At 38.9% G+C, this 26,938-nt stretch overlaps 4 protein-coding genes across 10 annotated transcripts; all 4 read left to right on the top strand.

The window, feature by feature from the left end:
- The first annotated feature begins 895 nt into the window (after window positions 1-895).
- LOC131301466 (lysine-specific demethylase JMJ27-like) lies at window positions 896-10,666 on the top strand. 3 transcript variants are annotated; one of them, XM_058327785.1, is made up of 14 exons: window positions 896-2,950; window positions 3,629-3,750; window positions 4,036-4,135; window positions 4,226-4,358; window positions 4,465-4,528; window positions 4,767-5,544; window positions 5,901-6,230; window positions 6,426-7,148; window positions 7,229-7,301; window positions 7,391-7,476; window positions 8,308-8,427; window positions 9,980-10,050; window positions 10,326-10,380; window positions 10,476-10,666. In XM_058327785.1, exons 1-14 carry the CDS (start codon window positions 1,277-1,279, stop codon window positions 10,518-10,520), a joined length of 4,374 nt encoding a protein of 1,457 aa, XP_058183768.1. In that variant the 5' UTR covers window positions 896-1,276; the 3' UTR covers window positions 10,521-10,666. The 3 variants fall into 3 exon arrangements, with proteins under 3 accessions (XP_058183768.1, XP_058183770.1, XP_058183767.1); XM_058327787.1 differs by lacking the exon at window positions 10,326-10,380; XM_058327784.1 differs by having other exon boundaries at window positions 10,326-10,666.
- A 1,138-nt stretch (window positions 10,667-11,804) lies between these two features.
- On the top strand, window positions 11,805-17,006 carry LOC131301420 (E3 ubiquitin-protein ligase SINAT3-like). 3 transcript variants are annotated; one of them, XM_058327713.1, is made up of 5 exons: window positions 12,170-12,286; window positions 13,038-13,475; window positions 14,667-15,053; window positions 15,753-16,120; window positions 16,866-17,006. In XM_058327713.1, the coding sequence occupies exons 2-4, from the start codon at window positions 13,260-13,262 to the stop codon at window positions 16,113-16,115; spliced, it is 966 nt and encodes a 321-aa protein (XP_058183696.1). In that variant the 5' UTR covers window positions 12,170-12,286; window positions 13,038-13,259; the 3' UTR covers window positions 16,116-16,120; window positions 16,866-17,006. The 3 variants fall into 3 exon arrangements, with proteins under 3 accessions (XP_058183697.1, XP_058183696.1, XP_058183695.1); XM_058327712.1 differs by lacking the exon at window positions 16,866-17,006 and having other exon boundaries at window positions 12,172-12,286; window positions 15,753-16,352; XM_058327714.1 differs by lacking the exons at window positions 13,038-13,475; window positions 16,866-17,006 and having other exon boundaries at window positions 11,805-12,286; window positions 15,753-16,352.
- A 959-nt stretch (window positions 17,007-17,965) lies between these two features.
- On the top strand, window positions 17,966-20,577 carry LOC131301421 (calcineurin B-like protein 4). Its single transcript, XM_058327715.1, has 8 exons — window positions 17,966-18,099; window positions 18,388-18,470; window positions 18,589-18,648; window positions 18,758-18,866; window positions 19,004-19,056; window positions 19,307-19,387; window positions 19,476-19,588; window positions 20,204-20,577. The coding sequence occupies exons 1-8, from the start codon at window positions 18,021-18,023 to the stop codon at window positions 20,301-20,303; spliced, it is 678 nt and encodes a 225-aa protein (XP_058183698.1). The 5' UTR covers window positions 17,966-18,020; the 3' UTR covers window positions 20,304-20,577.
- Window positions 20,578-23,401: 2,824 nt separating this feature from the next.
- LOC131301430 (phosphatidylinositol 4-kinase gamma 3-like) lies at window positions 23,402-26,714 on the top strand. Of its 3 annotated transcripts, none has more exons than XM_058327728.1 (3): window positions 23,402-23,603; window positions 24,291-25,674; window positions 26,101-26,714. In XM_058327728.1, the coding sequence occupies exons 2-3, from the start codon at window positions 24,322-24,324 to the stop codon at window positions 26,491-26,493; spliced, it is 1,746 nt and encodes a 581-aa protein (XP_058183711.1). In that variant the 5' UTR covers window positions 23,402-23,603; window positions 24,291-24,321; the 3' UTR covers window positions 26,494-26,714. The 3 variants fall into 3 exon arrangements, with proteins under 3 accessions (XP_058183711.1, XP_058183710.1, XP_058183712.1); XM_058327727.1 differs by having other exon boundaries at window positions 23,405-23,603; window positions 24,279-25,674; XM_058327729.1 differs by having other exon boundaries at window positions 23,405-23,603; window positions 24,279-25,674; window positions 26,195-26,341.
- The last annotated feature ends 224 nt before the right edge of the window (window positions 26,715-26,938 follow it).

Genomic DNA, 26,938 nt, shown 5'->3' with positions numbered 1-26,938 from the left:
AGATCATACATAATTTGTTTTAAAAGGGACTAAAAAGGTGGTTGGTACGGAGGAACAAATTTCTTAAAAGATCATACTATAATTCGGAAAGGGACCAAACTGATGAAAGGGCGTAATGTGCAATGAGATTTTTTGAGAAAAGTATTAGTACTAAGAAACCTGCACAAACCATGCCGATTAAGACAAATTTATAATACTCCACGGACACTAAACTAAACCAAACAAAAAACAGATTCAAGTGTCGTCCAAAAAACAAAAAAGACAGATTCCAAGGGTACAATCACTCATTAAACTAATCAAGCAAGACTTCCACTAGATTCCACTTTAATCCTCCTTACCCACCACAAATTACTTTTGCTAGCACTATACCTATTTACACACTCACACTCGCATGGATGGTGAACCTCGAACACATTAGATTTTTTAGTATGTGCAGGACCTACCACCCATGCGAAGGTGGGTGTGATGCTAGAATTATTGCAAAAACAATGGCCTTTGAGGAATTATTCCTTAAAAAAAAAAAGAGTAATTATTCTATGCTCCTGGAGAACTACATGACGGTGCTTCAAATTCTTTTCTACCACACGTGAGATCCATACACTTTATGATGGAGAGACTACACAACTGTGGTGGAGAAAGAGTACGAGACACCGAATAACTTTACCCATTCAAGACACAAATAGGAATGACAGGTAGACCCTACACGTGTGAATAAAGTCTCACCGTCCGATCAAACAACCAAAACCTAGACTTCCACTAGATTCCAAACAGCCAGCCAACCATTATTCCACGTGGGAGTACTTTTTAGTTCCAAATTTCCAATATAGTACAAACAAACAAACAAACGCAGCTTATACTGTAGTAATTTACTCCACGTAGTCCTACTGACTGACAAACCCTGTACCCTAAACGAAAAAAGTGGACCCGCCCCCTCCCTCGCACTTATCACTCTGTGCCGAAGAATCCAGAGAGAGACTGGTTTCTATAATTTACTGTGTGCAGCAAGGCAGGCAGTGTACTAGATAGAGTATTAGCAGTAGAGAGAGAAGCTGGAGCGATCGACGCGACGACTTTATTATAGTAGATTTAATAGATTTCTCTTTTTTCATTCCAGAGTGTTCACTCGAATCGAATGGCTATAAATCTACTCAGATTCCATAATTAATGCGCCCGGTTTATGTTACTCCTTTAGTGTTTATAAATCGAGTAGCAGAAAGAAAGTACTCCTATATTGTTGCTTTGTTTGTTTCGTAGGGTTTGTTTATAACTGTGTCCGATGAACGCGGCTGGGCGCGGCGGAGGTACGGTGGCTGCTGACCAGCCACCGGCGTCCTGTGGTAATGCAGGTTCGGTTCTCGACGGCGGAATGGTGTCAGGTGAGAGAAACACTTTCTTTCTTGATAGCGGTAGAGGTTTTGTTGATTCTAGGTCTGTTGACTTTATGATTGGGAATGGAAATAAGATTGGGAATGGGAGTAGGAACGATAATGCGGATATTAGGGTTAGGGTTAACCCAATTCTGCACAGGTTTAGTCAGTTTAACAATGTGGGTGGGAGTCCTATGATTTACGGCGGGTTAATTCCCACTGAAGTTGCCGGGGAAGAAGAAAGTCCTTCTCTTGCCGGTGGTGGCGAGGGTTTTGAAACACCGGAGGGAACTGCAAAGCGAAGGGTTGGTAGACCAAAGGGTTCGGGGAGGATTGGTAGACCAAAGGGTTCAAGGGATAAAATGAAAATTCTTGGTGGTAAAGAGGTTAAGAGAATTTCTAAGAAGGGACTAAAGCTCGGTAGACCTAAGGGTTCCAAGAATAAAAAGAAGATTTTTGATGGTAAAGAAGTTCAGGGTTCGATTTCGAGTCTTGGAGGAGTTAATCAAGGGGCTAGTCAAGTTCCTAGAGGAAGTGGTGAGCAAAAAGAGGTTATTGAAACGAAGAAGAGGTCAAGAAAGATCAAGGGGTTTCAGAGTAAAAAGAAGATTCGTGATGGTAAAGAAGTTCGGGGAATGTCTATTGAAGGGGTTAATCAGGGGACTAATGAAGTTGCTGGACGAGGTGGTGGTGGTAAAAATGTGGCTATTGAAGGGAAGAAGAAGTTTGTAAGGCCTAAGGGGTTAAAGAACAAGAAGAAAATGGCAGCTGAAGTTGCTGGGGGTAATACTAATGGAAGTAGCAGTTTTAAGCGGAGGGGCAGGCCAAAGGGTTCGACGAAGAACAAGAAAATTCTTCCAGTTGAAGGAAATCAAGAGATGTCGGTTGAAGTTCCTTCTGGCAATTTCAGTGTATACATGACTGTCAAGCGTGGCAGGCCAAAGGGTACAAAGAACAAGAAAATTCTTCCAGTTGAAGAAAATCGAGGAATGCCAAGTGAACTTGGCATTGCTAGGAAGAGAGGTAAGTTGGGAAGGCCAAAAGGATCAAAAAAGCGGTTACTAGTAAAGATGGGTAATGAAGACGGAGCGATTGGTTCTAAAGATGACGGTGTAGATGAGGACCAGAGTTCCAAGAATGAGGCTTGGATGGTGACTGGTAAAGAAGATCAGATTATGCTTGACGCCAGTGTGGATTTAAGTGAGGCCTGCAAATTTTTCTTCACAAATCACAGTGGTGATATGAAAAGTGTAGACCCAATTGATTCTGCTAATGGGGATTTTGTTCAGGTGACTGAAACTTCCCTGGAAAATGATAAGGGAGACGAGTCTGTAACTACAAAACGAAAGCGTGGACGACCACGTGGATCTGTGAAGAAACCGAAGTTAATGGTAGCTGGTGAAGTCTTGAGTTCTAGAAAGGAGGTGAAAGATTTGGTTGTGAACATGGGCAATGAAGAGTTATTGGATGAATCTAGTAACACTCAGAAAAGGGGTAGAGGAAGACCAAGAAAGAATGCAGATGAACGTTCAAAGCTCATAAACACTGCGGAAGAAGACGGATTGTTGAATTCAGGACCGGCGGTGAGTTTTTCCAAACTCATTCATCTTTTTGCTATTGATTATATGATTCAACGTAATTATTTCCAGTAATCTAGTGAAGGGAGAAAGTAAGGACTAAATGCAGCTCACCTTGGCTTATAGTGAAATTAGAAATGTCATCCAACATATTTAAGCTGAACATGAACTGTGTCGAATTTGCATTACAAACTAATACCCTCTGTTAACAAACTTTGTCTCCATAATATTCACCAAGATATAGTCCCAAGTGTAGATCTAGTTGTAGAACATTTACAACTACAGTTTTAGAAAAAGAACTATTATTCACATTCTGAATGGGCACTCTATTTTGTTTTTTGCTTGGCAATGGGCACTCTGTTGTGATGCTAAAATAACTGTCACTCTCCCTCCCAGAAAGCAACATCTGGATATTGAACATCAACCACCATCCATTTGAAAAGCAGTAGAAGCAGACCATTATGGAAAGGTAGAGACAATGTTAAAAGCTTAAATCATGAGGAGGAGCTGTTTCCTCCAGTAAGAGGTGAAAAGAGGCAAACGGGAAAGCAAGCCACTAACTTTTTTGTTCATTTCTCCTTGGTGTATATTTGCTTGTTATTGCAAAAATATAAGTTGTAAATGAATTACTTATAATTCATTATTTGGGATTTTTTAAAATTCTGACGAGGTTTGTTAATTTAGGATTCGAAGAAAGAGCAGGGGAGTTTGATGTGTCACCAATGCTTCAAGAGCGATAAGAATGACGTTGTCTCTTGTTTAAATTGCAAAAGGAAACGCTACTGCTATGAGTGCCTTGCAAAATGGTAATGAAAACTCCTAAAGCATGTTTGTTAGTAAAACTACCTAAACCAATCTCCCAATCTCGATGTTCCCTGATTTAATGAAACTATTTTCTTATTATCAGAAATGGTAGAGTTAGACAGTGCAAGTAAAACAAATCGTGCTATGTATATAGGATGTGAACACTTAAAAAATGGATGAATGTTTTATAAGCAGTGTATAATGTTTTGTTGCTTTTTTTTTTCCTTTTACTGTTCTGAAATGATTTTATGTGATTGTTTTGTAAATGTTGTAAATAAACTAATTAGGTACCCAGAGAGAACAAGGGAGGAACTTGAGAATGCATGCCCATTTTGTTGTGGCAATTGCAATTGCATTGCGTGCCTACGAGGTGATGTTGTTGTAAAGGTATGTTGCTCCTATTATGTTGTTTTTACTATATTTACGTGACGACCTTTTACCTAAATGCAGTTTTGCAAAAAATATCCGTGATAATAGGCTAGTTACAAAGAAGCAGACGAGAATATCAGACTGCAAAGATCAATATATTTGCTACACAAAACTCTGCCCCTCCTCCGGCACATCCAAGGGGAGCAGAATTCTGAGCTAAATGTGGAAGCTGGCATACGTGGTATAAAAAAATACCTTATTATCACTTAGGTGGAGGTTACCCTTTCTTTTGCATTTATGACTCAGACAGAATATGTACTGGTGTGTCTGTTCATCTTGTTCTACAGGTGTTCAAATGACTGAAGCAGATATAGAAAAGTCTATACTTGACGAAGATGACAGAGTGTATTGGTAGTTCTCCTACTCAAAATTATTAGTCTGAAAGATCAGTTATCTGTCGATCCATATTTCTCTATTAACCACTTGTTATTACTTTGATCTTCCTAGGCACCCTAACACTGTGTAGATTAATTTACTATGGTGTTTATTTGTTTGCTAAATGGTGTTTTCTAGACAGCATGTATGGCTTTTTGAAGTTTGATTCCTCATTCTGCGAATCTGTAACTTCATACAATTTTTTGTTCAACAGTGATAACTGCAGCACATCGATTGTCAATTTCCACCGAAGCTGCCCAAACCCTGATTGTTCATACGATCTCTGTCTCAGTTGTTGTTGGGAACTGAGAAAAGGTTTTCAGCCCGGAGGTAAAGAGGCAGACTCCTCGATTCATCAGTTGTTTGAGAGATCTTGTGAAAAGGGTAAAGAAATGAAGGGTGAGTTTTCTCCCCAACAGCAGATCTCTGGTTGGGGGGACCACGAGGCCATTCTAGTAAATGATTCTACAGCTAATATGTCCTGTGAATTTCCTGATTGGAGAGCAAAAACAGATGGTAGCATTCCTTGCCCTCCAAAGGAGCGGGGAGGTTGTGGTGCTGGAATATTGGCACTGAGACACATATTCGAAGCCCATTGGGTAGAAAACCTAATAAGGAGTGCAGAAGACCTTGCTATCAATTATCAGTCGCCAGATATTGATTTTTCTCAGGGATGTTCGTTGTGCCTTCATACAAGTACTTCAAGAGGTGATGGGAAGGATTCTGGAGTAAGGCAGGCATCTTTTAGGGAGAAAAGCCATGATAATTTGCTATATTCTCCAAATGCTGTTCACTTGGGAGATAGTGACTTCGAGCATTTTCAAATGCATTGGATGAGAGGTGAACCTGTTATAGTTAAAAATGTACTTGCAAAGACATCTGGTCTTAGTTGGGAACCAATGGTCATGTGGAGGGCTTTCAGAAGTGCAAGCAGGAAATTGAAAGAGGAGAGCTTTTGTGTTAAGGCTATTGATTGCTTGGATTGGTGCGAGGTATGTGTTTGGTAATGGCTCATGCACATAGTCTTTCCCTTGTGCTTCATTCCATACCCCTTTGTTTGTTGTCTCTCTTGTCATGCTTCATATATCTCATGAGCTGCTAATGTGCTTGCTACTTTGTTTTTTTCTCCGCAATCTCTTTTGTCAATTAGCATCTAACATGTCCTAACCATGTTCTTATATAAGTTACTTCTACTTAAAATGCTTTCCAAGTTGGGATAGATCATCTTTTTTAATTCATAGAATGTGGTGTCGCAACAGTTATCTGCTACTGAAAAAAGAAAAAGAAAAAGGGTTTTCTTTAACTTGAAAATCACAACTGAAGCACATATTTTCTTTACGGGCTGCAGGTTGAGATTAAAATTCATCAGTTCTTCAAGGGTTATTTAGAGGGTCGTAGGCATCGGACTGGGTGGCCTGAGATGTTGAAGCTGAAGGATTGGCCACCAACTAATTCATTTGAGGAATGTTTGCCGAGGCATGGCGCTGAATTTATTGCCATGCTTCCTTACAGTGATTATACTCACCCCAGAACTGGTCTTCTGAATCTTGCTACAAAGCTTCCTGATGGTGCTTTGAAGCCGGACTTGGGTCCCAAAACATACATTGCTTATGGGTCTTCAGAAGAGCTTGGTAGAGGTGATTCAGTGACTAAACTTCATTGTGACATTTCCGATGCGGTACTTATCCATACTGTAAAACTTTCCCGTTGCCTTTTCTTTTCAGTTGTATTTAATAATTTATGCGGCGAACCTTCATGTTTCGCACTGTGTTTCCTTCACACCTGGCCTTCAACAAAACTTCCATGTCTTTGTATCCCTGCTATTTTACGTGGCAAAGTTGTGATATGATATTCCTTCTAATTGTCTGTTTAGGTGAATGTACTGACACACACAGCTGAGGTGAAGATCGCTCCATGGCAACAGAAAATCATCAAAAACTTGCAGATGAAATATGAAGCAGAAAGGTTGGCCGAGCTTCGTCGCAGAACAAATGATGCATTGGGCACACGTGAAAGTATGCCACCAAAACAATCTCAGGAAATTGAAAATTTGGATTTTGTATCAGCGGAGGAATCAAAAAGTAGTCAGAGAGACTCTTTTTTACCGGAAACCCTGAATGAAGAGAAGAAACTGGGCGAGGAACCTTTCTTATCAGACACGAGGACGCTGCCCTTCTTAGACTCCGTTGGTTTTCAAACTCAATGTGTTTTTGGAGGTTTGAATAAAGCCGAAGAATCCATATCAGTTTTTCCAGAAAGCGGAAGACATTGTGAAGGGACAAGTGATTTTGATACTAAATCCAGTAAGTCAAAGCCAATCAATTATTCTCAACCCTGTGGTGTCAACACAATGAAGCCCATCAGAAATGAAGATGAGGTGGCAGCCTTTTTGGACGACAAACCTGTCAGTGCAGCATCAATGAGAACAGAGTCGGGTCCAGAGGATGACACGTTTCAAAGCAACAGTTGTTCAGAGGTTGAAGAAGGAGGTGCTGTTTGGGACATCTTCCGTCGGCAGGATGTGCCCAAGTTAATCGAATACCTAAAGAAGCATTGGAAAGAATTACGCCACATCGACAATCGCCCTGTGAATTCTGTCGGTATTCTATTGCTTTCCATATTAAACAACAACAATTTAAATTGAGTTTCTGACTTGACGTGTTCCACTTGCCTTAGGTTGATCATCCTATTCATGACCAGACCTTTTATTTGACTGAGAAGCATAAGAAACAGCTGAAGGAGGAATTCAGTAAGAAACTGCTTGTTTGTTTGTTTTATCACTTAACTTTGTTAAGTACATGCTTCGTCTTCACTTGTCATACTGGCTTTCCTATGCAGATATAGAACCTTGGACATTTGAGCAATACCTTGGAGAGGCTGTGTTCATTCCTGCTGGATGCCCACATCAAGTGAGAAACAGACAGGTGAAGTCCTCGTCACATTGGTGTATTGAAATTAAATTCTTTGCCAGTGATATCCAGTCTTACGCAGACTCTTCTATATCCCCACAATGCTGTTGTCCTAAGGTTATGACATGGGTTATGCATGTGGGATGTTACGGTCCCCGTAACTAATTTGGATGCTTGGACCCTCGATTTATGATACTTGAAGAAAAAGGAGCTCATATTAGCTAGAAAAGAAACATTTAACACCTTTCACATGGATAAGATATACAAATTTGATATTTTCCTTTATTCTCAGTTTATTTCAAGTACATTTGATTTTTGAAGTATGCTCAACATAATTATTGAAGAACTTGCTTATAGAAACTAGTGTTGAGGATGTGTCCCCCGACCCATATCCAACTTTTGGTAATATCATACCATCTGGGGTTAGGAAGGTTGGACATGCACTTCCACCCGATACTTATACCTGAGTCCATGTACTATATGGTCAGTGATCCATTCTAGTGTGAGGTTCTTTTCCTTTGTGGAGTAAATTCTTTGCTTGCTCTTTCCTAGTTAGTGTTCAACTTCCAAGTTTACTATGTAATGTTTCCTTTCATGGGTATATGTTAAATGCTGAAACATATTTTAAACTTGATTTGTAAAAGTCTATAAAGATTAAAGCCTGTCCTGTAATCTACATATTTCATGAATACAAAATCAGAAAATCCAATGGCAACCATGGAAACTTTCTCCACCTATATATTCCATTCGCTTTCCCATTCATTTTCTTATTATTCTTAGCCAAGCTTTCTCTTTATACAAGGTTGACGTTGGTCCTGACTAACTCTTCTCCCAATTCTTTTCCAGTCCTGCATTAAAGTGGCCCTCGACTTTGTATCCCCTGACAATGTTGAAGAATGCATTCGGTTGACAGAGGAGTTCCGCTTGCTTCCGAAATCCCACAGATCCAAGGAAGATAAATTGGAGGTACAGGTTATTTGGCTCTCCTCTAGCATATTGGCTTGCTGAATTCTGTGTGAGTTACCTCATTTCATGGTGCATCCAGGATGAAAAATCTCAAAACATGGGAAATATTGGGAATAGATTTTAGTTAAAGCATGGTGCCCACATCTGTGGTCTAGTGATGGCTTGCTGAATTCTGTGTGAGTTACCTCATTTCATGGTGCATCCAGGATGAAAAATCTCAAAACATGGGAAATATTGGGAATAGATTTTAGTTAAAGCATGGTGCCCACATCTGTGGTCTGGTGAAAATACATACATAGTCCCTGTGGTACAGATTATTGAGACCTTCATATCTGAAAAGTTGTATAACACATTATGCCTGCTGTTGATTATTGGGATGATGATGCAGTAGCCAAAGAGGAGGAGTACCATCTTAAACATTCCAAGGCCTATTTGTACTAACCGGCATTTTCGTAATATAATTGACTGTGGATTTAGGCGACGGGCCCACCTGGGTTCGATGCGAAACGGCCCAACGGTCAGAACACATGGCCGAAAGGATTTTAGCCTTCCGAGGCCGTTTAGGCCTCCCAATTCCGTTTTGGGCCATTCTTTGCGCTCTTATAACTTTCCGTAGGAATTTCCGTTTCAGCCCATTCTTTTTTTTGAAGTCTTGTTTTTTCCTCTATTTTATGGGTCTGTAATAATTTCGGTATTGTTTTTTATGTTTTCTAGGGTTAGGGTTGCTACCTATATATTCGGTTTTACGCCTTAGGGCTGGGCAGTTGATTATTGATAAAGAAAAGAGTCAGAGAGAGTTTCTCTAAACTGTTGAGTTTGTGATTGTCCTTGTCGCTTCAATCATCAGTTTTCTTATTCGCTTCCCTGCATCAGATGAATACTGATCTCATCGCACAATTATTTCGGGAATACTGCTTTTGCTTTTGAAGAGCCTAAACACACGGGAGAAAAAACAAAATCTGCTTGAATAATCTCCTTTTCTCTCTCTCCCCAAGTATCATCCCTCTCTCTACACCAACCAACCTAAGGGACAAAACAAACGCCACCTGGCGGGAAGCACCCTGACTATTGCCACAAAACCACTCCCTACCCCGCCACCAGTACTCTCGTTATTGGCCCTAGCATGAACACTGCTTTGATGATTAGGTTATCTGCTTGATCTTTGGGCCTACACATCCTTCTAATTGATTTCATGGATGGCTTTTCCTCTTCTTCTACACATTCATTTTTTCGTGCAGAAGTGTCCCATGAAATGATTATTGCATTTATTTCATGTTTCTGATGTGAAGTCGGGTATTGATTAGATGGGTTTTCGGTACACTTCCTTTATGTACCACCTGCCTTGTTTACGTTGTGTATACTGGTAAAATGTTATACATTTGGACTTCTGATGTTCTGCGTAAACTTAGTAATCCCTTTTGAGGACAACAGCGAGTAGAGAATAAACCCTGTTCGATTCTGGGGAAGTCCTAAATTACATAGCGAATTGGAGGTCTTAATGCAATGTGTTTTGCTTAGAGATGTTTCTCACATCCGTTGTATCTGTTTATAGGTGAAGAAGTTGGCAATGTATGCTGCAATTCTAGCTGTTAATGAAGCCAAGAGTCTGATGTTGAAACTTGAGTGAGATTTCTTTTTCTCTCAACTTGATTTATTAGGGATAATACTTGTTTCCATGGCAAGTACCATGACTTTAGGAGTGAACAATGAATGATACAGTGTACAGCCCTCCAAAACAACATGCTGCTAAATCTATAAGCAATCTTTTCTTCCCCATTCTTTTGAAAAAATAGATCACTACAGTTGGTAGATTGCATTTCCCTTAAATTAACTATATTGACGCAATGCGGAGCTGATAAAATTTCTGAATACAACTTGCATTGCCATTTGGGTGTCAGGAACTATTCGAAGAGCAAATTCACAATCCATGAAAGCAACAATAATCTTATACGAGTATTATTTGAAGACGTTGCTCGATTCTTTTCTTCTTCTTTTTCCCGAAATTGTTGTCATTGTTGATTATTTTTCTACCTTTGTCGTACTTGCAGCTCGACGAACAGCGTGGGGCAAGACAGATCAACTGTTGTAACTGATGCCTCTCATCAGTTGTAGACCCACTATAAGGGCTCTCGTCAGAAATCTTTGCTACATTGTATTCTGTTGTAAATAATGCAATTTAGGTAGATTTATACTCTTCATTTGGTAATGAATGCAACCAGCATTGCAGTCTTTCTGCTCATTTTGTACATAATTTTCTTTAGTTTTCGCTTTGAATAAGGTAACCCAAAAGTGCTCTACATAGTTCACTACTAACAAAGATGACAACAGGCAGTTCACTTCTCATTCGTCACAAGGGAACAGGAAGGAAAAAGAAGTTGATTGCCATAGTTTCGTTCCAATTTTATCGGATGTCCCCGGAGGGACGTGGATATGCCAAAGTTTTTTTTTTTTGATCCGTGTTGATTGCCATGGTTAAAATGGCTTTTATATATCTATCATCAATGAAAGAAGTCATTGATGTTCTTGTACTCTGAAAAACTCAAATGCATTATGCATTTTTTACTGTTTTTCTCTGATTGCTTCTTGTATATACAAATAATAAGGGATTGCAAAAATAAAACAATTTTGTTTGGTATGGAGAATTATTTGTTTATTTCCCATGGTAGGTGTTGGTTTTTTTTTTAATTTTTTAAATACTTAAATAAACACATGGGGCGTGCACCCCTTTTTATTTAGTTTTTATTTACATTTAAAGGGAAATAGCAATTAAATAAGGTAACCAAACGGTCCTGAACTCTAATATTTTTCGCAAATCAGGTCTGATCAGGAAAGATTAGAATGAAAGTAAAATCACTTTCTTGCGTAGCGTTTGCGGCGAGAAATTGTCGGCTCCTGGATCAACGTTACGGGAAGGACGAAAGATTAAAATGAAATTAAAATGCATTTCTTGGGTGGCGTTTTGGCTTCTAGAGCACTGTCTTAGATATTGGATAGTCGTCCAAAATGCGATGCGCTTTCGTTATCAATCATCGCATTCACCGTGCAAACTTTCAAAGTTCGAGAGGTGCAGCATGTGCTTTTAAAATACATTTGCGTTCGCACTCATACCCACATTATGTGACTAGAGTGTGTTCCAACCTTCCAATAATTAAAGTAAATTCTTATTTTTCAAATAAATACGTATTTATTTTTGAGTTAAATATGATGTATTGACTATTGTGAGAGAATAATATATCTCGTAAAATAAAAAATAAATATTTAAAAATTAAAAACTTTAGGGGAACGGAGACTTGGACCAGAGTCCTGAACCACTCAGTAACTACTCGCGGGCGCGGCTAGAAACAATTGAATTGTACAGGAAAAAAACGGATTAAACGGACGGATTTTCTAACCACCGTTGGATTTCGATCCATTTTGAAAAATTACGGCGATCATCCTTGTATCTCCCTCCCCATTGGAATTCGGAAGAGAGAGGAGAGAGAGGGAGGGAGCGAGGGTTGTTTGATTCTTCACAATCGATCTCTCCCTCTCTCTCTCTTCCCATTTTCATTCCAACTTCTTATGGTTCTTCTTTCTCCAATCGAATCCACGAGAAAGAAGAAACCAAAGGGAAGCCCTAGAAAATTGACGGAATCCATCAAAATTCTATAGATTTGTAATGGATATAGATAACATTGAGTGCATATCCTCTCCGGGTGGCCTGGAAGATGAAGAGATCCGGTCCCACCATCATCATCACAATCCTAATAATCAGTTGTCTTCGTCGAAGCCTCCGTCTGGAATTGCTCCCGCCACCAGCGTTCATGAATTGCTCGAATGCCCTGTTTGCACCAATTCTATGTACCCTCCAATCCATCAGGTCCGTTTCGATTTTTCTAGGTCAATCTTGTACAGATGTATATAGATTTATATGCACAAATGACCCGTATACATACACGCCCGAACGGCCGCATATACATTACACGCGCGCGTATATACGTCCCACCTCGTCCCAAAAATTGTCTGGCTCATAAATAGTAATGAATTTTTTGGAGAAAAATTCTAACTTTTTGCCTGTAGTTGCTAAATATTAATGAGTTCTTTTAATTTATAAAAAAAAGTTTGACTTTTTGTGATAAGAAATGCATTCTTTTTAAAGTTTTCGCTTCCGTAGTACATATTATCGTTTTTTGGGTGGAGGAATGATGTTCTCGGGGTTGAAGAGATTGATTTGAATGAATTTCGTGTTGCAAGATTAGGTTGGGTCGAGCACCCTCCTGCGTCGGCTGTTTTTTTTGGGTTAAAGAAGTGGTTTTGAAAAGAGAAGAAATATGTAATATTCATACAAACCTCATGCGAATGAAAACCCTCTAGCATCGTCCATAGTATTGATATTGATTTATATATGATACAAGTAGGAATATCTATAGATAAATGATTCCTTCAGCATGTTTTGGAGCAAAATTTGCTGAAGGAATCAGCACAGAGGTTTGCCTTTATACAAGTAGGTTTGCTTAAGCACTGTCACTCCTATCTCCTCCATTTGGTACGTGCAATCGTCAACCGTATTGCTTAGTTTGATGGTTGCATCCACCTCCACTTACTAAATTCGATGTTTTTCTTTGACTTAGCGAGCTGCAAGCCATCCCTAAGAGTCCACAATTCTACAGCTACTCATGAGGTGCATTTGTCTTTTGATGCAATCGAGCAACCCCGTGCCTCTCTCTCTCTCTCTCTCTCTCTCTGAGGATCCCTTCTCCAATGGCTCTGCCTGCGTTTTTCTTTTTTCATGGGACCATCTGCGTTAAGCTTAAACTCTGTCTGATGGAGGAATCCATTTAATCAGCCTGAAAATGGATGGAGTTTCATTGTGCGTGAACCTGCTATATGATGGACAGTATCAGTGTAACCTTGGGAATGAGGCAAAGAAGGTTTTTATGACTATCTGGATCTTCTCTTTTCGTTGGTGTAGCCTCCACAACCACTCTAAAGAGACAGAGATGCACTGGATCGGTTATGCTGGAGGAACCTTAGGTGAAGGCCATCAGGCCCTGGCAATTTCTATAAAGGTCCACAAAACTTGCTCAACTTCTATTAGAAAGGGATAGAAGGGAAAGCGAGGGAACTAGTAGCTATTCTTGTTTTACAGCTGTCTTTCGTGGTTAAAAGACTGGTTTAACGGTTGAAAATGAATGGCTCAATATCCCCTAAGTCAAACATCGGTATGGTCATCAGTGTTTTTGAGTGCAGTAATTCTATTTCTGTGCTGGTGGGGGGTTAAGGGGGGCAGGTGATAGAACCTGGTGTTGCAGTCACCATCGAAAATCCAATTTGTTGTAGACTTCAAAATCCAGAATTCTTCCAGTAGAAGAATAAGATTATTCATCGACCGAAAAATGTTCATTGTCTGAAAAGTATTGAAAGGGTTGGTGTTTTATTGGCCTTCTTAGATCCCATTCCAACCACCACATTCGCCTCAATGACTCCCATTCCAATCCCCACGGTTTTCCTCTTTCCACTCTCTCAAATAGCTGCTCCTAGACAATATGACGTATAGATGCCTTGGTTGTGGGATAGGAGTCCGCATGCACCATCTATGATTGCCAAGGGGCAGACATCGAGATAGTGGAAGAAGGCTACTAATATTGGTGAGGTGGGGGATTAGGACGTAAGCCAATGCGGTGAATGTGGTGGTTGGATATGGGACAAGTGGCAATGAGGCGGTCAGAGAGGGTACTCGACAGATTGAGGTGGTTAGAAATCTGATATTGAATTTCGGAGGTATATATGGATCCTTCATATTGATTGGTTAGCTTGATCTTTTGGTTTTGATTACTAGTTGTGGATGTAACAGGAGAATGCATTGAGTGTTTTGGTTCTACATGCCTAAACCATATACACTTGTTAATCTCAAGCAAATCGACAAGAGCTTAAGGTCGAAAAATACAGGCCTACAATTACATTTGTTTCTGAGTATTATTCTCTCAGATTTGTTCTTTCACTGCTATTTTTAGCTGTGGATGCTGATTGTTTGATAGATTTTTTCAAATCCAAATATCTTCTATTTGCCTTGCAAAACTGTATTTGGTCTTTTATTTCTCCCTCTGTTACTTTGTTTCAATTGAGTGTGCTGTTGTTGCACCAAATTAAACTTTTTTTCTGGGATGTGGGGATTATGAATTGGATGGTGATGTTACTTTGGCTGTATGGAGAAAAATAATTTAGTGTTCTTAGTACTCTAGATTTTTGTTTCATTGCAGTGTCACAATGGGCATACTCTGTGTTCCACCTGTAAAACAAGGGTGCATAACCGCTGCCCGACTTGTAGGCAAGAGCTTGGTGACATTAGGTGCCTAGCACTGGAGAAGGTAGCTGAATCCCTTGAACTCCCTTGCAAGCATTATTCTTTGGGGTGCCCGGAGATATTCCCGTATTACAGCAAACTCAAGCATGAGGCAGTTTGCAACTTCAGACCATACAACTGCCCATATGCTGGTTCAGAGTGCTCTATTACGGGGGATATTCCTTTTCTGGTTTCCCATCTGAAAGATGACCACAAGGTAGATATGCACACAGGATGCACATTCAATCATCGGTATGTGAAGTCCAATCCCCGTGAAGTAGAAAATGCTACTTGGATGCTAACAGTAAGTGTTTGTTGCTTTTCATCTCTAACTTGGTTTTCTAGTAGGATAGTACTGTAAGAATCAAATGATGAGCTTTGTTTCAACTTCCCAGTGAAGGCTTCGTAATTTGCAGCCAAACTGTTTCTACTTTCTAGTGTGTCAATTTCTTTTGGTTTTGCAATCATTTAGTGTGAGATGTAGCGGATGGTTCATCCCCAGAGGAGACAATGGGATTTCTTTTGGCAGCATCCAGGGGTTTGTGTACAGAATCTTAATACCGAATGTTATTTACATCTTTCGTGCTCTCTCTCTCTTTCTCAACAATTTCAACCCAAAGAATGCTCAATCACATCCTTCAAAAGCTACAGGATACAGATTACAGAATACGGAGGGAACAAATAAGGCCTCTGATCGGGGGAAAACCTGCTCTGTGTAGTAGTCTAGCCTGATCTAGTAGTTCTCTTTTGCTAGTTGGGATGTGTTTGGTCTTATTGTGATTGGATGTGTTTGGTCTTATTGTGATTGGATACATCTTAAGTATCGTATGCGAAGATGTATTTTAATTGACTGATATTCTGTTTGGAAAGAGAAGTAACCTGATTGTATTTTGATTTTATCTAAGAAGATTAGCTTGTAGACTTTTTTACTGTCGCCTTTAATGCCTATATCAGTATGCTTTAAGTAGATCAACTGTTCTGAATCTCCTGCTTCTTTCCTCAGGTTTTCCACTGTTTTGGCCAATACTTCTGCCTTCACTTTGAAGCATTCCAGCTGGGCATGGCTCCTGTCTACATGGCGTTCCTCCGTTTTATGGGTGATGAAAATGACGCCCGCAATTACACCTACAGTCTAGAAGTTGGGGCAAATGGGAGGAAGCTCACATGGGAAGGCACCCCACGGAGCGTCAGAGATGGCCACCGGAAAGTTAGAGATAGCCACGATGGTCTCATTATACAGCGAAACATGGCGCTTTTCTTCTCTGGTGGGGACAGGAAGGAGCTGAAGCTGAGAGTTACTGGGAGGATATGGAAAGAACAACAGACCCCAGATGGTGGAGTGTGCATACCAAACCTCAGCAGCTGAGTCAGGTGATTCTGATTCATGAGAGAAATTATCGAGTGGTCCAAGACCATCTGTCCTGTAAGAACTCTAGGACCTGACCGCTGAATGAGTTTTATTCTTGGAGGCATTTTGAAGATTGTGTTTGTGTCAAGCCCCTCTCTTATTTGTCGTGAGTTTTTCTGCTGTGTTATGTACCGGAAAGTTTGACATGTATACACTTGCAAAAGGTTTTGGTTATTATAAATTGTTTGATGAACAGTTTCTTTCTCTTTCCTTATCGCAATTTGTTGATGTAATTTACACATGTGTAAGAGCAATTTTGGCTGAATTCTTTGATAAAGTAGTCTAGGACCTCAAATTTCACGTCATATTGTGAGTAATTATTTGGGTTTTAGAGCACCACCACGTGACAGTCTCCACAACTCCACATTATATGAGTCCTACACACCTAATTGTGGACCCTACGTGAATGCGTGGTCGTGGAAAGTTTTGCCTCAATAATTTCTCCTCATACTGCAGATCCCTATATTCTGTTACCTTCTCTCAATCCCTGAGCCCTATTTAATTATGCTTGCAAAAGCTCTGCATTTTGGGCGTGTTTGTTGCAGCCTAACAGATACCTTCTCTCATTCCCTGAGCCCTGTTTACTTATGCTTGCAAAAGCTCTGCATTTAGGTGTGTTTGTTGCAGCTTAACAGTAAAAGTATATAGTTTTCCTTATGTCAAAATTTGTGCACCTGCTTTCTGGCAATGTCTCCATTTTCTACTCAGGGGCCAAAAACAATGCAAATGGGGACGGGTTCAGCCGTGGGATTTGACGGCTCTGATTAGCAGGTGAAGAGATAGCATGGACTCATATCATTGGAATCACGGCCAACTAGTTGTGCTTTTTGGCAGAAGCAAGTAACGAAGCTTAAGGTTCTTTGGACTTCTGACTATGATTTTACGGCCATTTGATTTCATCTTTCAATATGCTGGATTATATATCTCCGAACTGTTCTTTCTGACACATCGTTTGAGATTGCCTCATCCTTGTTACTTGTTCTTTCTCTTTCTTCTCATAGCGTTATTATATAGGCTCCGTTTGATTGGTCAAACTCCTAGATAGCAAAAGAAATAGTTTCTTAAAATAAAGTTTTCACGTAAGGTTTTATATATTGATTCTTACATCTTAATAGCTCTATGGTACAGTTATACTAGGATATATCAATAGAAATAAAGTTATATGCGTATCAGTCGGCTCCCGATACGTATCTGTTTTTCTATGGTTCATGGTTGATGCTCTACATGTACGGCCGAATATGCTATTCTGAATTGTTCTTTTTCAGCTGAATATTCGTAGGAATCTATGACAAGCGACACTTGATTCTGGATACGTATCGATCGATACCTCATATATTGTGACGCTATGTCTGATTGCATGCACGATTAACTATTGAAACATACATTTTCGCGGACCAACAATGAGGATTGGTAATAAACCCTTCTTCAATATAGTATGTCCAACATGCATGTATATGTTGACACGTATTCCTCCATCCATTATTTAAGTATCCTTTTAACAAGAAGTTGACGGAGGTAAAGGTTAGGAACAATATAGTAAAAGCTATATGGTATTCACGGATGTCAACACCCAACATAGTTTAAAGTAACACATTGGTACATTTTTTCTTTTATTGTGTGGTTTGGTGGTTAGATGATGTTTGACTTGACACGCCAACTGTTCAGAAGTATTGTACTTCTTAGATGCTTATTTTCCTTTTCTTTTATTTTTTCCCCATTGAGGTTGATCAAATTGGTCTCAAACATGTAATAAACATGTATAAGAGTAATTAATCTTTTTTTTTTATTGATAGGTAGTGGAGCTTTTACCATATATCCGTTGGTACGAATTCATTCATTGTCAGCAAATCTCTCTTTGTTATAATGGGTTGCCTCTACTCAAAAACCAAACGGCATCCTGGGTTCGAGGAGAAGCATACCATTCTTGCTGCTGAAACGCCTTGTGAGTAAAATTTCATGTTCTCAATTTGGTACATTTCGCACTATGAACAATCACACTTTTCTCGATAAGGAAAGATACACAAGAAGCAAGTCCAGTTGCATTCATTCCTATGGTAAATGGAATGTAGGGGTCCATATATTAGTAGTGCATCATGAAACAACCACTTCTCATGTTTATAATCATGGAATCGAGTCGATCATCATGTTTTAGATTATCAGTTCCCAGCATATGAAATATCCCAATATTTTCCATCGTTGTGGCACATAAGCATTACAGTGGTTTTGGCAGTCACAGTGGGTGAAGTCGAGGCCTTGTATGAACTATTCAAAAAATTAAGCAGCTCTATTATAGATGATGGGCTTATTCACAAGGTATAAGAGTCGTTACAGTATGCCATATAATATTGCCATAACTTCCAATAATCCAATCCTTATTTCAAGTTAATAAAGTTATCCAAGGAATTTTTCTGTAATCTTTTCATGCTCCCAGGAAGAGTTCCAGCTTGCACTCTTAAAGAGCAGAAAAACGAAAAATCTATTCGCAGATAGGGTACGTTTTGAGTTCTTCTGGTTCATCAAGTTTACTAAAGATTTTGAGATTTGACATAAATTGTTATTGGTAGATGTATTTTACTTTTATTTTTGTGATGGTTATGCAGGTATTTGATTTGTTTGATGTCAAACACAATGGGGTAATTGAGTTTGGGGAATTTGTTCGTTCATTGGGTATCTTTCACCCAAATGCACCTGTAGCAGTCAAAACTGAATGTAAGAAGCAAGTGATAATATTATCGTATACCAAACCTATAATGCCTGTAATAAGATCCAAATTCACCATTAACGATTTTTTGGTTAATTCATTGAGTCCATTTCTACTTCTAACTCTGCGAGAATTCTTTGCGCAGTTGCATTTAAATTGTATGATCTTCGACAAACTGGGAACATTGAGCGAGAAGAGGCAAGATTTCCAAACCATTTATCTGCATTTATTTGAGAAGTAAAAATTTTTGCAGGCTATTTGCTGTTACTTTCCTGTGATTTCTTGTTAAAAGAACTCAGTTCATAACACTTGGTATATGGTTTAAGATAGTTATTGGCTGAATTATGTGTCCTTAAAAAATTTGTTATGTTGGGAAACATGGAGTATAATAATTCTTCATCTTTAGAACTGCTCCATCGGAGAGTAGTAATTTCGTTACACTTGACAGTTGAAGGAAATGGTGTTGGCGTTTTTGCATGAATCCGAGCTAATTCTTTCAGATGATCTTCTTGAATTGATTGTCGATAAGGTGCCTCTATCATACCTTACCTATTTGGTATCATCGGTGCTACTTGTGTTTTCTTTGGAGGTTAACAAATTGTTGGTCGTTTCCTCAGACATTTAAAGAAGCAGATATAAATGACGATGGAAAGATTGATAAAGAAGAGTGGAAAGAATACGTCTCAAAAAATCCCTCTCTTATCAAGAACATGACTCTTCCTTATTTGAAGTGAGTATATACCACATAGCATAATCCAGTAGAAGTTCATATCACTGATTTAAATTTGCAATGTCTAGTAGAAATAAGTGCATTTCGCCTGTGTTTTAGTTTCAAACAAACTGACCCTTAGTTTACTTGTAATTTGGGTTTCGCATGGTGATTCATTGCATTTCTTTTTCCATAATTCTTGATTGAACTCCATATTTGCACGCTGCATGTTATTACCAATTTAACAAGATCAATACCATATATCTACCAAAATTTCTTGATCAACAAATTTGAGACTAAGGTTGCCCAGACTGTACAGGTTTTGAATCAAGTGGTTCATGGTCTTCATGGTTATCCAAGGCATGTGTTACATGGGTAATGCCATTTAAACAAAAAATATATGTATATCAAAAATTCATACCGAGTGGCATATTTGCATTGATCACCCGTTTGGAATCCAAGCTTATGAATGTTAGCCAAAAAGGTAGATCTCTGGTCGCTGCCACATCCTTCTATATGTATTTTCTGCACAAAATTTGCTTTATGAGCATCGTTTTACTATTATTTTTAGATTGTACATCCCACAGTTGTTATTAACTAACTACAATTTTATGTTTTCCTTTGTGTTCTGTTCAGGGACTTGAGCTTAAGATTTCCCAGCTTTGTTGCAAGATCCGAATCAGAAGAATCAGAATTGTTTTCTCCCAACAGAATTGAGGAGATCAGAAGTGAATAAATGTCTTCTTTAAAAACATTTCGTTCTTCTGAAACAATGAGAGTCAAAGTTTTGTACTACTGTTCAAGCATTGGTGCATTGAGGGTAGTGATATATGTTCTTTTCATTTGTTAGGAAGAAGTTGCAGAATTGCAACTAGAAATATAGGTCTGTATTTTCAATAGCTGACCCCAATTGATTGGGATATAAGGCTCGGTTTGGTTTTGGTATTTTCATAGCAGAAGTTTTTGTAAAGGCGATGAAATTGCTGAATTAATGAGTTTTGTGATGGGAGTTAGGTCCACATGCCTCCACATGAATCATATCTATCTACTTGTTTCAATCTCCTTAGAATGCATGTCATGTGCTTGGCCTGATTCAAGGATTTGAAGCTGCACAAATTCACACACACATACACACAAATTCATGTGAAGTGGCCCTTTTCTTCATTGATGTACTCAAATTCAGCTGACAGAATGCAATGCATCCTTTTCAATGAACTTTATACCTGTTTTTGAAGTATTTAAACCTGCTCTGATCCAATACCAGATGATTTTGTATCAAACCACAGAACTTTAGTGATCCAAAAAAATGTCCTTGAAATCACAAATTTCTGCCAACTTTCTGCGAGTGAGTTCTTTTAGGGATATCCATCTAGAGTTGTGCACCCTTTAACGGACTCCGAGGGCTTTTTTTTACGTAATAACACTTAAATGAAAGAAACAAAAATGAATAAGTTGATTCTTTGGTCCGATTTTAATTGAACATCCGCTAGTGACGGTGGTTTGAACCACGGATTAATGAGCGTATTAGGCCGGATGCCGAGTTATCAAAGGAAAAGGATTGAATCAATGAGTTACGGAAGAAGTGAACTTGTGATGGGAAAAGAAAATAAGTTAAATAGAAAAATGAGAAGAAAATGATTAGTTCTCAAGAAAATCCAATTTTGTGTCCAATTGCCAAAAGCAAAACCCATATGTACCAATACAGTTCCATTCCTTCAATATTTCTTTCACTTTACATATCCAAAATAAAAAATATAGCATAGATGAAAAAAATTATATACTCCGTATTCCTAATATTTTTGGAGTATTTATATTAAGAGATTCAGCTTGTGCGTCTTGATAATTCTGACATGAAAAGATGAAAACGCAATCCACAAAACAGAAGCTCTACTATGAAATAGGTATAAAATACTTCTTATTTTTTCTACTCATTTTCGTAGCCTAGCAACAAAATACTCTTTAACTAAATCCAAATTCAAAATTCAACACTTTTATATTCTTTGAGTTTTCTATTTCCTTTCCACCTCCAAAATTCAAATGCATATGACCGGTTACGCTATTTTTATTCAAGAATTTCAAGTCACGTGAAAAGCAAATGATTGGTATTGGAGGAGCAACTTCTCTCTCCATTGACGTGGCAAAACGTGATTCGCGGAGTGATGCAAATTTATAGTAGTCATTAGTGGAGTATAATTGACATTAACATTAAAATGTGTAGAAAATTGTCTTGGTAGCCAAGTAGTAATTAATAAGCTGATTTAACACGTCATCTCTCCTTTGTAGAACTGCCGTCCGTTACATATCCCCGTTACATAACCTTTACTTTATTTGCGTATCCGGAAATTGCTTGCCACGTCATTCTCTCTACCCCACAGGCCACAGCCCACAATTACCATAATATCCTTCGCACCCCTGAAAGAGAAAGACATTACTGTATTTTCATGCAATAATTTATTTGGGAAAATTATTTGCATGCTTTATTTACGGGAGCGACTATTCGCAGCCCTGTATTTTCTCCCTTAGCCCTCTACATTTCGGTAAATAGTTGTTGAAAATCATACATAACATCTCGGTAAATAGATGTTGAAAACAAGATTATATTTCAGTAACTACATGTCGAAAATATGTTCAACCTTCGGTAAACAACTGTCGAACATACATTTTCGGTAAATAGCTATTGAAAAAAATATTATATTTCGGTAATTGTATACTGAAAATGTATCTCAATTTCGGTAATTAACTGTCGAGTATAATTGAAAATTTTTACCGGGCTAAGGGAGAAAATACCGGGGCTGCGAATAGTCGCCCCATTATTTACATGACACCGATAAACTAGTGCTCTCACAGCCTTTCAAAAAAAAAAAACTAGTGCTCTTGCTAATAGATTCTCCGCTTGACTTTCATGACCCTATTGTTAACATTGCTACTTGGATGATTCGAGATGTGCGCAAATTAGCTCGAACATCTGATTATAAAATAAAATAAAATGACTTCGATTAACTTAATAGCTAGTACTCATATCGTATATTTTTTCAAACTAAAACTGTGGACTCATTTGTGATAGAATGTTTGTTGTGATAATTTTTGTCAAGATTTTAGTAGGACTTGTTACATAATACTATGAAGAGTATTATAGTATTTTGTTAATTGAAACTTGAAATCATATTTCACAATCGTTAAACCAAACTGCTTGAGTTGTTAGGTCTTTTTTGGGCACCATCGATTGCATTCTGCATTATCCATATTTCTCTATAGAGTGTTTGAGATCAGTTTTTAAAATGATGAATTATAAAAGTAAACTAGATAATGTACATTTCCAAAGTACTTCTAGAAGAACTTTTCAAATTCTCATAATATTTTATCACATCACTCTTTTACAAAAATATATTCTGCACGTATATCAAAATGCGTTCATAAATTATTATAATAAATTAATAAAAATCTATAATCTAAAATGTAGAATTCCAAACTTCAAAAATAATTGGCACCCAAACTCCTCTTCTTCTACTTGTACGATAGCATTATAAATATATATATTAGTATGGCTGCTGATTTTGCCTCTTTTTTTTTTTGTTAACGTCATTCTTCTGCCAAAAATACACTTGCAGGGGAGTGACGTTAACAAAAAAGGAGTGACAAAATCATTTCCCATTAGTATTTGTGTAAATGTTCATTCGTAAATATCTGAATATCGACGGGGTATTTAAGGCACCCTTCTCTTTCGGCTGTTTGTCGGGTCTACGGTGTCCACTACTAACGGCGTCAAAAAAGTGTCCCATAAGCCGTCAATAGTCCACGTATAGCCTATAAATACTTACAAACCTTGATAGAGTCGAAGGAGGAAAAAATCCAAATCCTTTTCTCCCTCCTCACTCATCACTCACTCTCTCTCTCTACAAACTTCTGGAACTTGGGACGTACGTCACAGCTCCTGACGAGAGAGAAACATGGATTTCGGGTAGATTTCCCTGATCGACCCATCTGATGATAATCTCTGCTCCGATCGTAGCTTCAATTTCCCATTGCTCACTGTTCGGTAAGATTGCAAACTTTTTTCTCTCTCATTCGAAAATTAAAGTTGTCATTTCCCCATGCCTTCTGTCTGACTTTCTTGTACGTGATCCCACAATTTTGATCTTCAAAAGCAGAAGTATTATGCCCTAATTCACATGTCATTGTTGATGTTTGTGCGTTTGGATTCGAGTCTTCATTGAAAGCTTTGATCGTTGGTGTCAATTTAGCATTTGACTCTAGAAAAACCTAGTATGTGATACTTTCTTGCTGTTAATAATGCTTCATTTCTCTATCTAATGGCGTGGGGAAACTTTTGGCTCGTCTATTGAAGCAATTTCTTAGTTTTCTTGAATTGGGTCTGTTCACATTTCTGCAAGAAGTTAAATTAAGATTGACTCAAGAAGATCCGTAGTCTTTGTGATGTTTTGTTGCTCTTCGTTAAGGGTTTTGGGTCAGGCAACTCATTTATCTTTCTCTTTACTGGTGGAAACTCTAAAATGTTTTGTCTTGAAGGCTTTTTCTTGAAATCTTGGATTTGGGTCTGTTCACATTTTAGCAAAAACCTCTGAATTCAAGGTTTTAGCCTATGACTCACTATTGGATCTAGTTCGTATTGTTCTGCTTTTTGATTTTTGGGAGGTGTATCATATGATTATTGTTGTGGTTTTCAGCAAGTCTTCAGTTTACAATGCTGTAGTTTGTTTTGTAGGGTGCAAGGGTCCTGAACTTCTTGTGATACAATGTCGATCGCCCGTGTTGCTCTTAGTCCAGTTTATGAAGAGTCTTTGAATTTCTCTGGCCATGTCTCCGGCCAACACGACCCCTGGTCGAGGGAGTCAATCTGGATATACCTAACTGTTGCCGGGTCTGTGATTCCAATGCGCATTTTGGAATCAGATTCAATAGCTTCTGTTAAGCTTAGGATTCAGTTCCACAGAGGATTTTTCACTGGGAAACAAAAACTGGTGTTTGAAGGCAAAGAACTGGCTAGAAAAGATTCCTTTGTCCGGGACTATGGAGTCACCGAAGGAAATGTTTTACATCTCATCGTGCGTCTCTCTGATCTTCGAGCTATTACTGTTCGTACCACTTCTGGGAAGGAATTGGAATTCCACATTGAGAGAAAGAGAAACATAGGCTATGTGAAGCAACAACTTGCTAAGAAAGGGAAAGGTTTTCTTGATCTAGAAGGTCAAGAGTTAACCTGTGATGGTGAGGAGCTTGAAGATCAGAGACTTATAGATGATATTTGCAAAAGTGATGATGCGGTTCTCCTCTTGGTGATCCGTAAGTCAGCAAAAGTTAGGGCTAAACCCGTGGGGAAGGATTTTGAGGTTTTAATTGTGGCATTGAAGTTGGATGAGATTGAGGGTAGCGTGCTAGATGGGGAAAAAGAGATTGTAGCTAAGCCACTTCAACGGGATTTTGTTTTGGAACCCTTAATTGTTAACCCCAAAATCGATTTGCCACTAGTTATTAAGCAGCTAATTAAATCTACCTTTGATGGGTTAGAACATGGTAACCAACCTATAAGGTCTTCAGAGGGATCAGGGGGTGCTTATTTGATGCAAGATTCAATAGGTCTGGAATATATCTCTGTTTTTAAGCCAATAGACGAGGAGCCCATGGCTGTGAATAACCCTAGGGGGCTACCACTGTCAATAGATGGGGAAGGTTTGAAGAAGGGCACTAGAGTAGGTGAAGGGGCTTTGAGAGAAGTTGCGGCATACATATTGGATCACCCAAGGAGTGGACCCCGCTCTTTTAGCAATGAGGACAATGGGTTTTCTGGGGTTCCCCCGACGACTATGATCAAGTGCTTGCACCGAGGATTCAATTACCCAAAAGGATACGAGTGTACATCTGGGAACATAAAAATTGGGTCACTGCAGATGTTTGTGAAGAATTGTGGTAGTTGCGAGGACATGGGTCCTCGTGCTTTCCCTGTGGATGAGGTTCACAAGGTATCTGTTCTGGATATCAGGTTGGCAAATGCAGATAGACATGCCGGCAATATTTTGGTTCAGAAATACGGTGAAGAAGGTCGGATTGTGCTTATACCAATTGATCATGGTTACTGCCTGCCCGAGAACGTAAGTTTTTTTTTTCCTTCTTTTACTGTTCACTTCATTTAGTACTAATCTTAATGCTATTCTATTCCATCATAGGTGTTTCAACTGGCAGGTTATTCTGTTGCATTTTACGACAATTGTAGTTATTTATCAGCTGTACAACTAAAATTTAAACCAAATGATTTTCAGGTACATGTCATGCATCATCCTATCAGAAAAAATCCGTGAAATCATTTCGCTGGTGTTCAATGAGATTGAATTGATTAGCAGTCCATTTATCTTAAGGTTTTGCATTACATCAGTACATGAACCTTTTCTACCCAACTTTAGGCCTTCACTGTTGATCTCTCTCTCTCTCTCTCTCTCTCTCTCTCTCTCTCTCTCTCTCTCTCTCTCTCTCTCTCTCTCTCTCTCTCTCACGCATATTTCTTGATCTCCTCATTGCAGTTTGAAGATTGCACATTCGACTGGCTCTATTGGCCTCAAGCACACCAACCTTACTCCTCTGACACCCTTGACTACATAAAATCGTTGGATGCAGAGCAAGATATTGAGCTTCTGAAGTTTCACGGATGGGACCTACCACTTGAGTGCGCTCGCACCCTTAGCATTTCCACCATGCTTCTGAAGAAAGGCGCAGGAAGAGGGCTCACTCCCTTTGCCATTGGAAGCATCATGTGCAGGGAAACACTAAAGAAGGAATCTGTGATTGAGCATATTGTTCGAGAAGCAAAAGAAGCGGTGCTCCCTGGAACGAGCGAAGCAACATTCCTTGAATCTGTTTCCTTGATCATGGACCGCCATCTTGATGAGCTTACCGCCATATGTCCCTCACAATGAGTACATAGATGTAATTAACTTGACCATATGATAGTACGTCTTACGATTGGATGCATGGCTGAAGCGTACGTTTTATGATAGTACGTTTCATGGACTATGGGTTTTATGTAACGTGAATTGTGTTGGAACTTCATGGTCCTATCGCATATGTCTTGTGTGACCCCCTCTCTTGTAAACCACAAGATTGAACAGCTATGGATCCCGAATAACTCCTTTTACAATTTTTTGGATGTTGTGGTTGTGGAGCTGTTTTTAGTTTGCAGTCCACTAGTCCCTATATTTTGCTTACTTTACTCCTTCCGTCCTTTCATGTTGGCAAGTGGCAACTTTGCTAGCACTACACTGTCAACACATAAACACTTACAAATCCAGACTTACAAGAGACCCCAGTGACAGTGAGTGGGGGTTTGTAATTGTTTGTTTGTCTGGTTATATGTGTGGGCTT

Source organism: Rhododendron vialii, chromosome 9a (genome assembly GCF_030253575.1).
Source record: "Rhododendron vialii isolate Sample 1 chromosome 9a, ASM3025357v1".
Lineage (NCBI taxonomy): Eukaryota > Viridiplantae > Streptophyta > Magnoliopsida > Ericales > Ericaceae > Rhododendron > Rhododendron vialii.
This window is presented reverse-complemented; position numbering and strand designations above follow the sequence as displayed.

Bases quoted from the DNA above. Each gene is read 5' to 3' on its own strand.
- LOC131301430 (XM_058327728.1), top strand. From the start codon at position 24,322: ATGTCGATCGCCCGTGTTGCTCTTAGTCCAGTTTATGAAGAGTCTTTG. The intron at 25,675-26,100 runs GTAAGTTTTTTT...TCCTCATTGCAG, and splicing joins GTTACTGCCTGCCCGAGAAC to TTTGAAGATTGCACATTCGA.
- LOC131301466 (XM_058327784.1), top strand. From the start codon at position 1,277: ATGAACGCGGCTGGGCGCGGCGGAGGTACGGTGGCTGCTGACCAGCCA. The intron at 5,545-5,900 runs GTATGTGTTTGG...TACGGGCTGCAG, and splicing joins ATTGCTTGGATTGGTGCGAG to GTTGAGATTAAAATTCATCA. The intron at 7,302-7,390 runs GTAAGAAACTGC...TTTCCTATGCAG, and splicing joins ACAGCTGAAGGAGGAATTCA to ATATAGAACCTTGGACATTT.
- LOC131301420 (XM_058327713.1), top strand. From the start codon at position 13,260: ATGGATGGAGTTTCATTGTGCGTGAACCTGCTATATGATGGACAGTAT. The intron at 13,476-14,666 runs GTCCACAAAACT...GTTTCATTGCAG, and splicing joins CCCTGGCAATTTCTATAAAG to TGTCACAATGGGCATACTCT. The intron at 15,054-15,752 runs GTAAGTGTTTGT...TTCTTTCCTCAG, and splicing joins ATGCTACTTGGATGCTAACA to GTTTTCCACTGTTTTGGCCA.
- LOC131301421 (XM_058327715.1), top strand. From the start codon at position 18,021: ATGGGTTGCCTCTACTCAAAAACCAAACGGCATCCTGGGTTCGAGGAG. The intron at 18,100-18,387 runs GTGAGTAAAATT...TGGTTTTGGCAG, and splicing joins TCTTGCTGCTGAAACGCCTT to TCACAGTGGGTGAAGTCGAG. The intron at 19,589-20,203 runs GTGAGTATATAC...TGTTCTGTTCAG, and splicing joins ATGACTCTTCCTTATTTGAA to GGACTTGAGCTTAAGATTTC.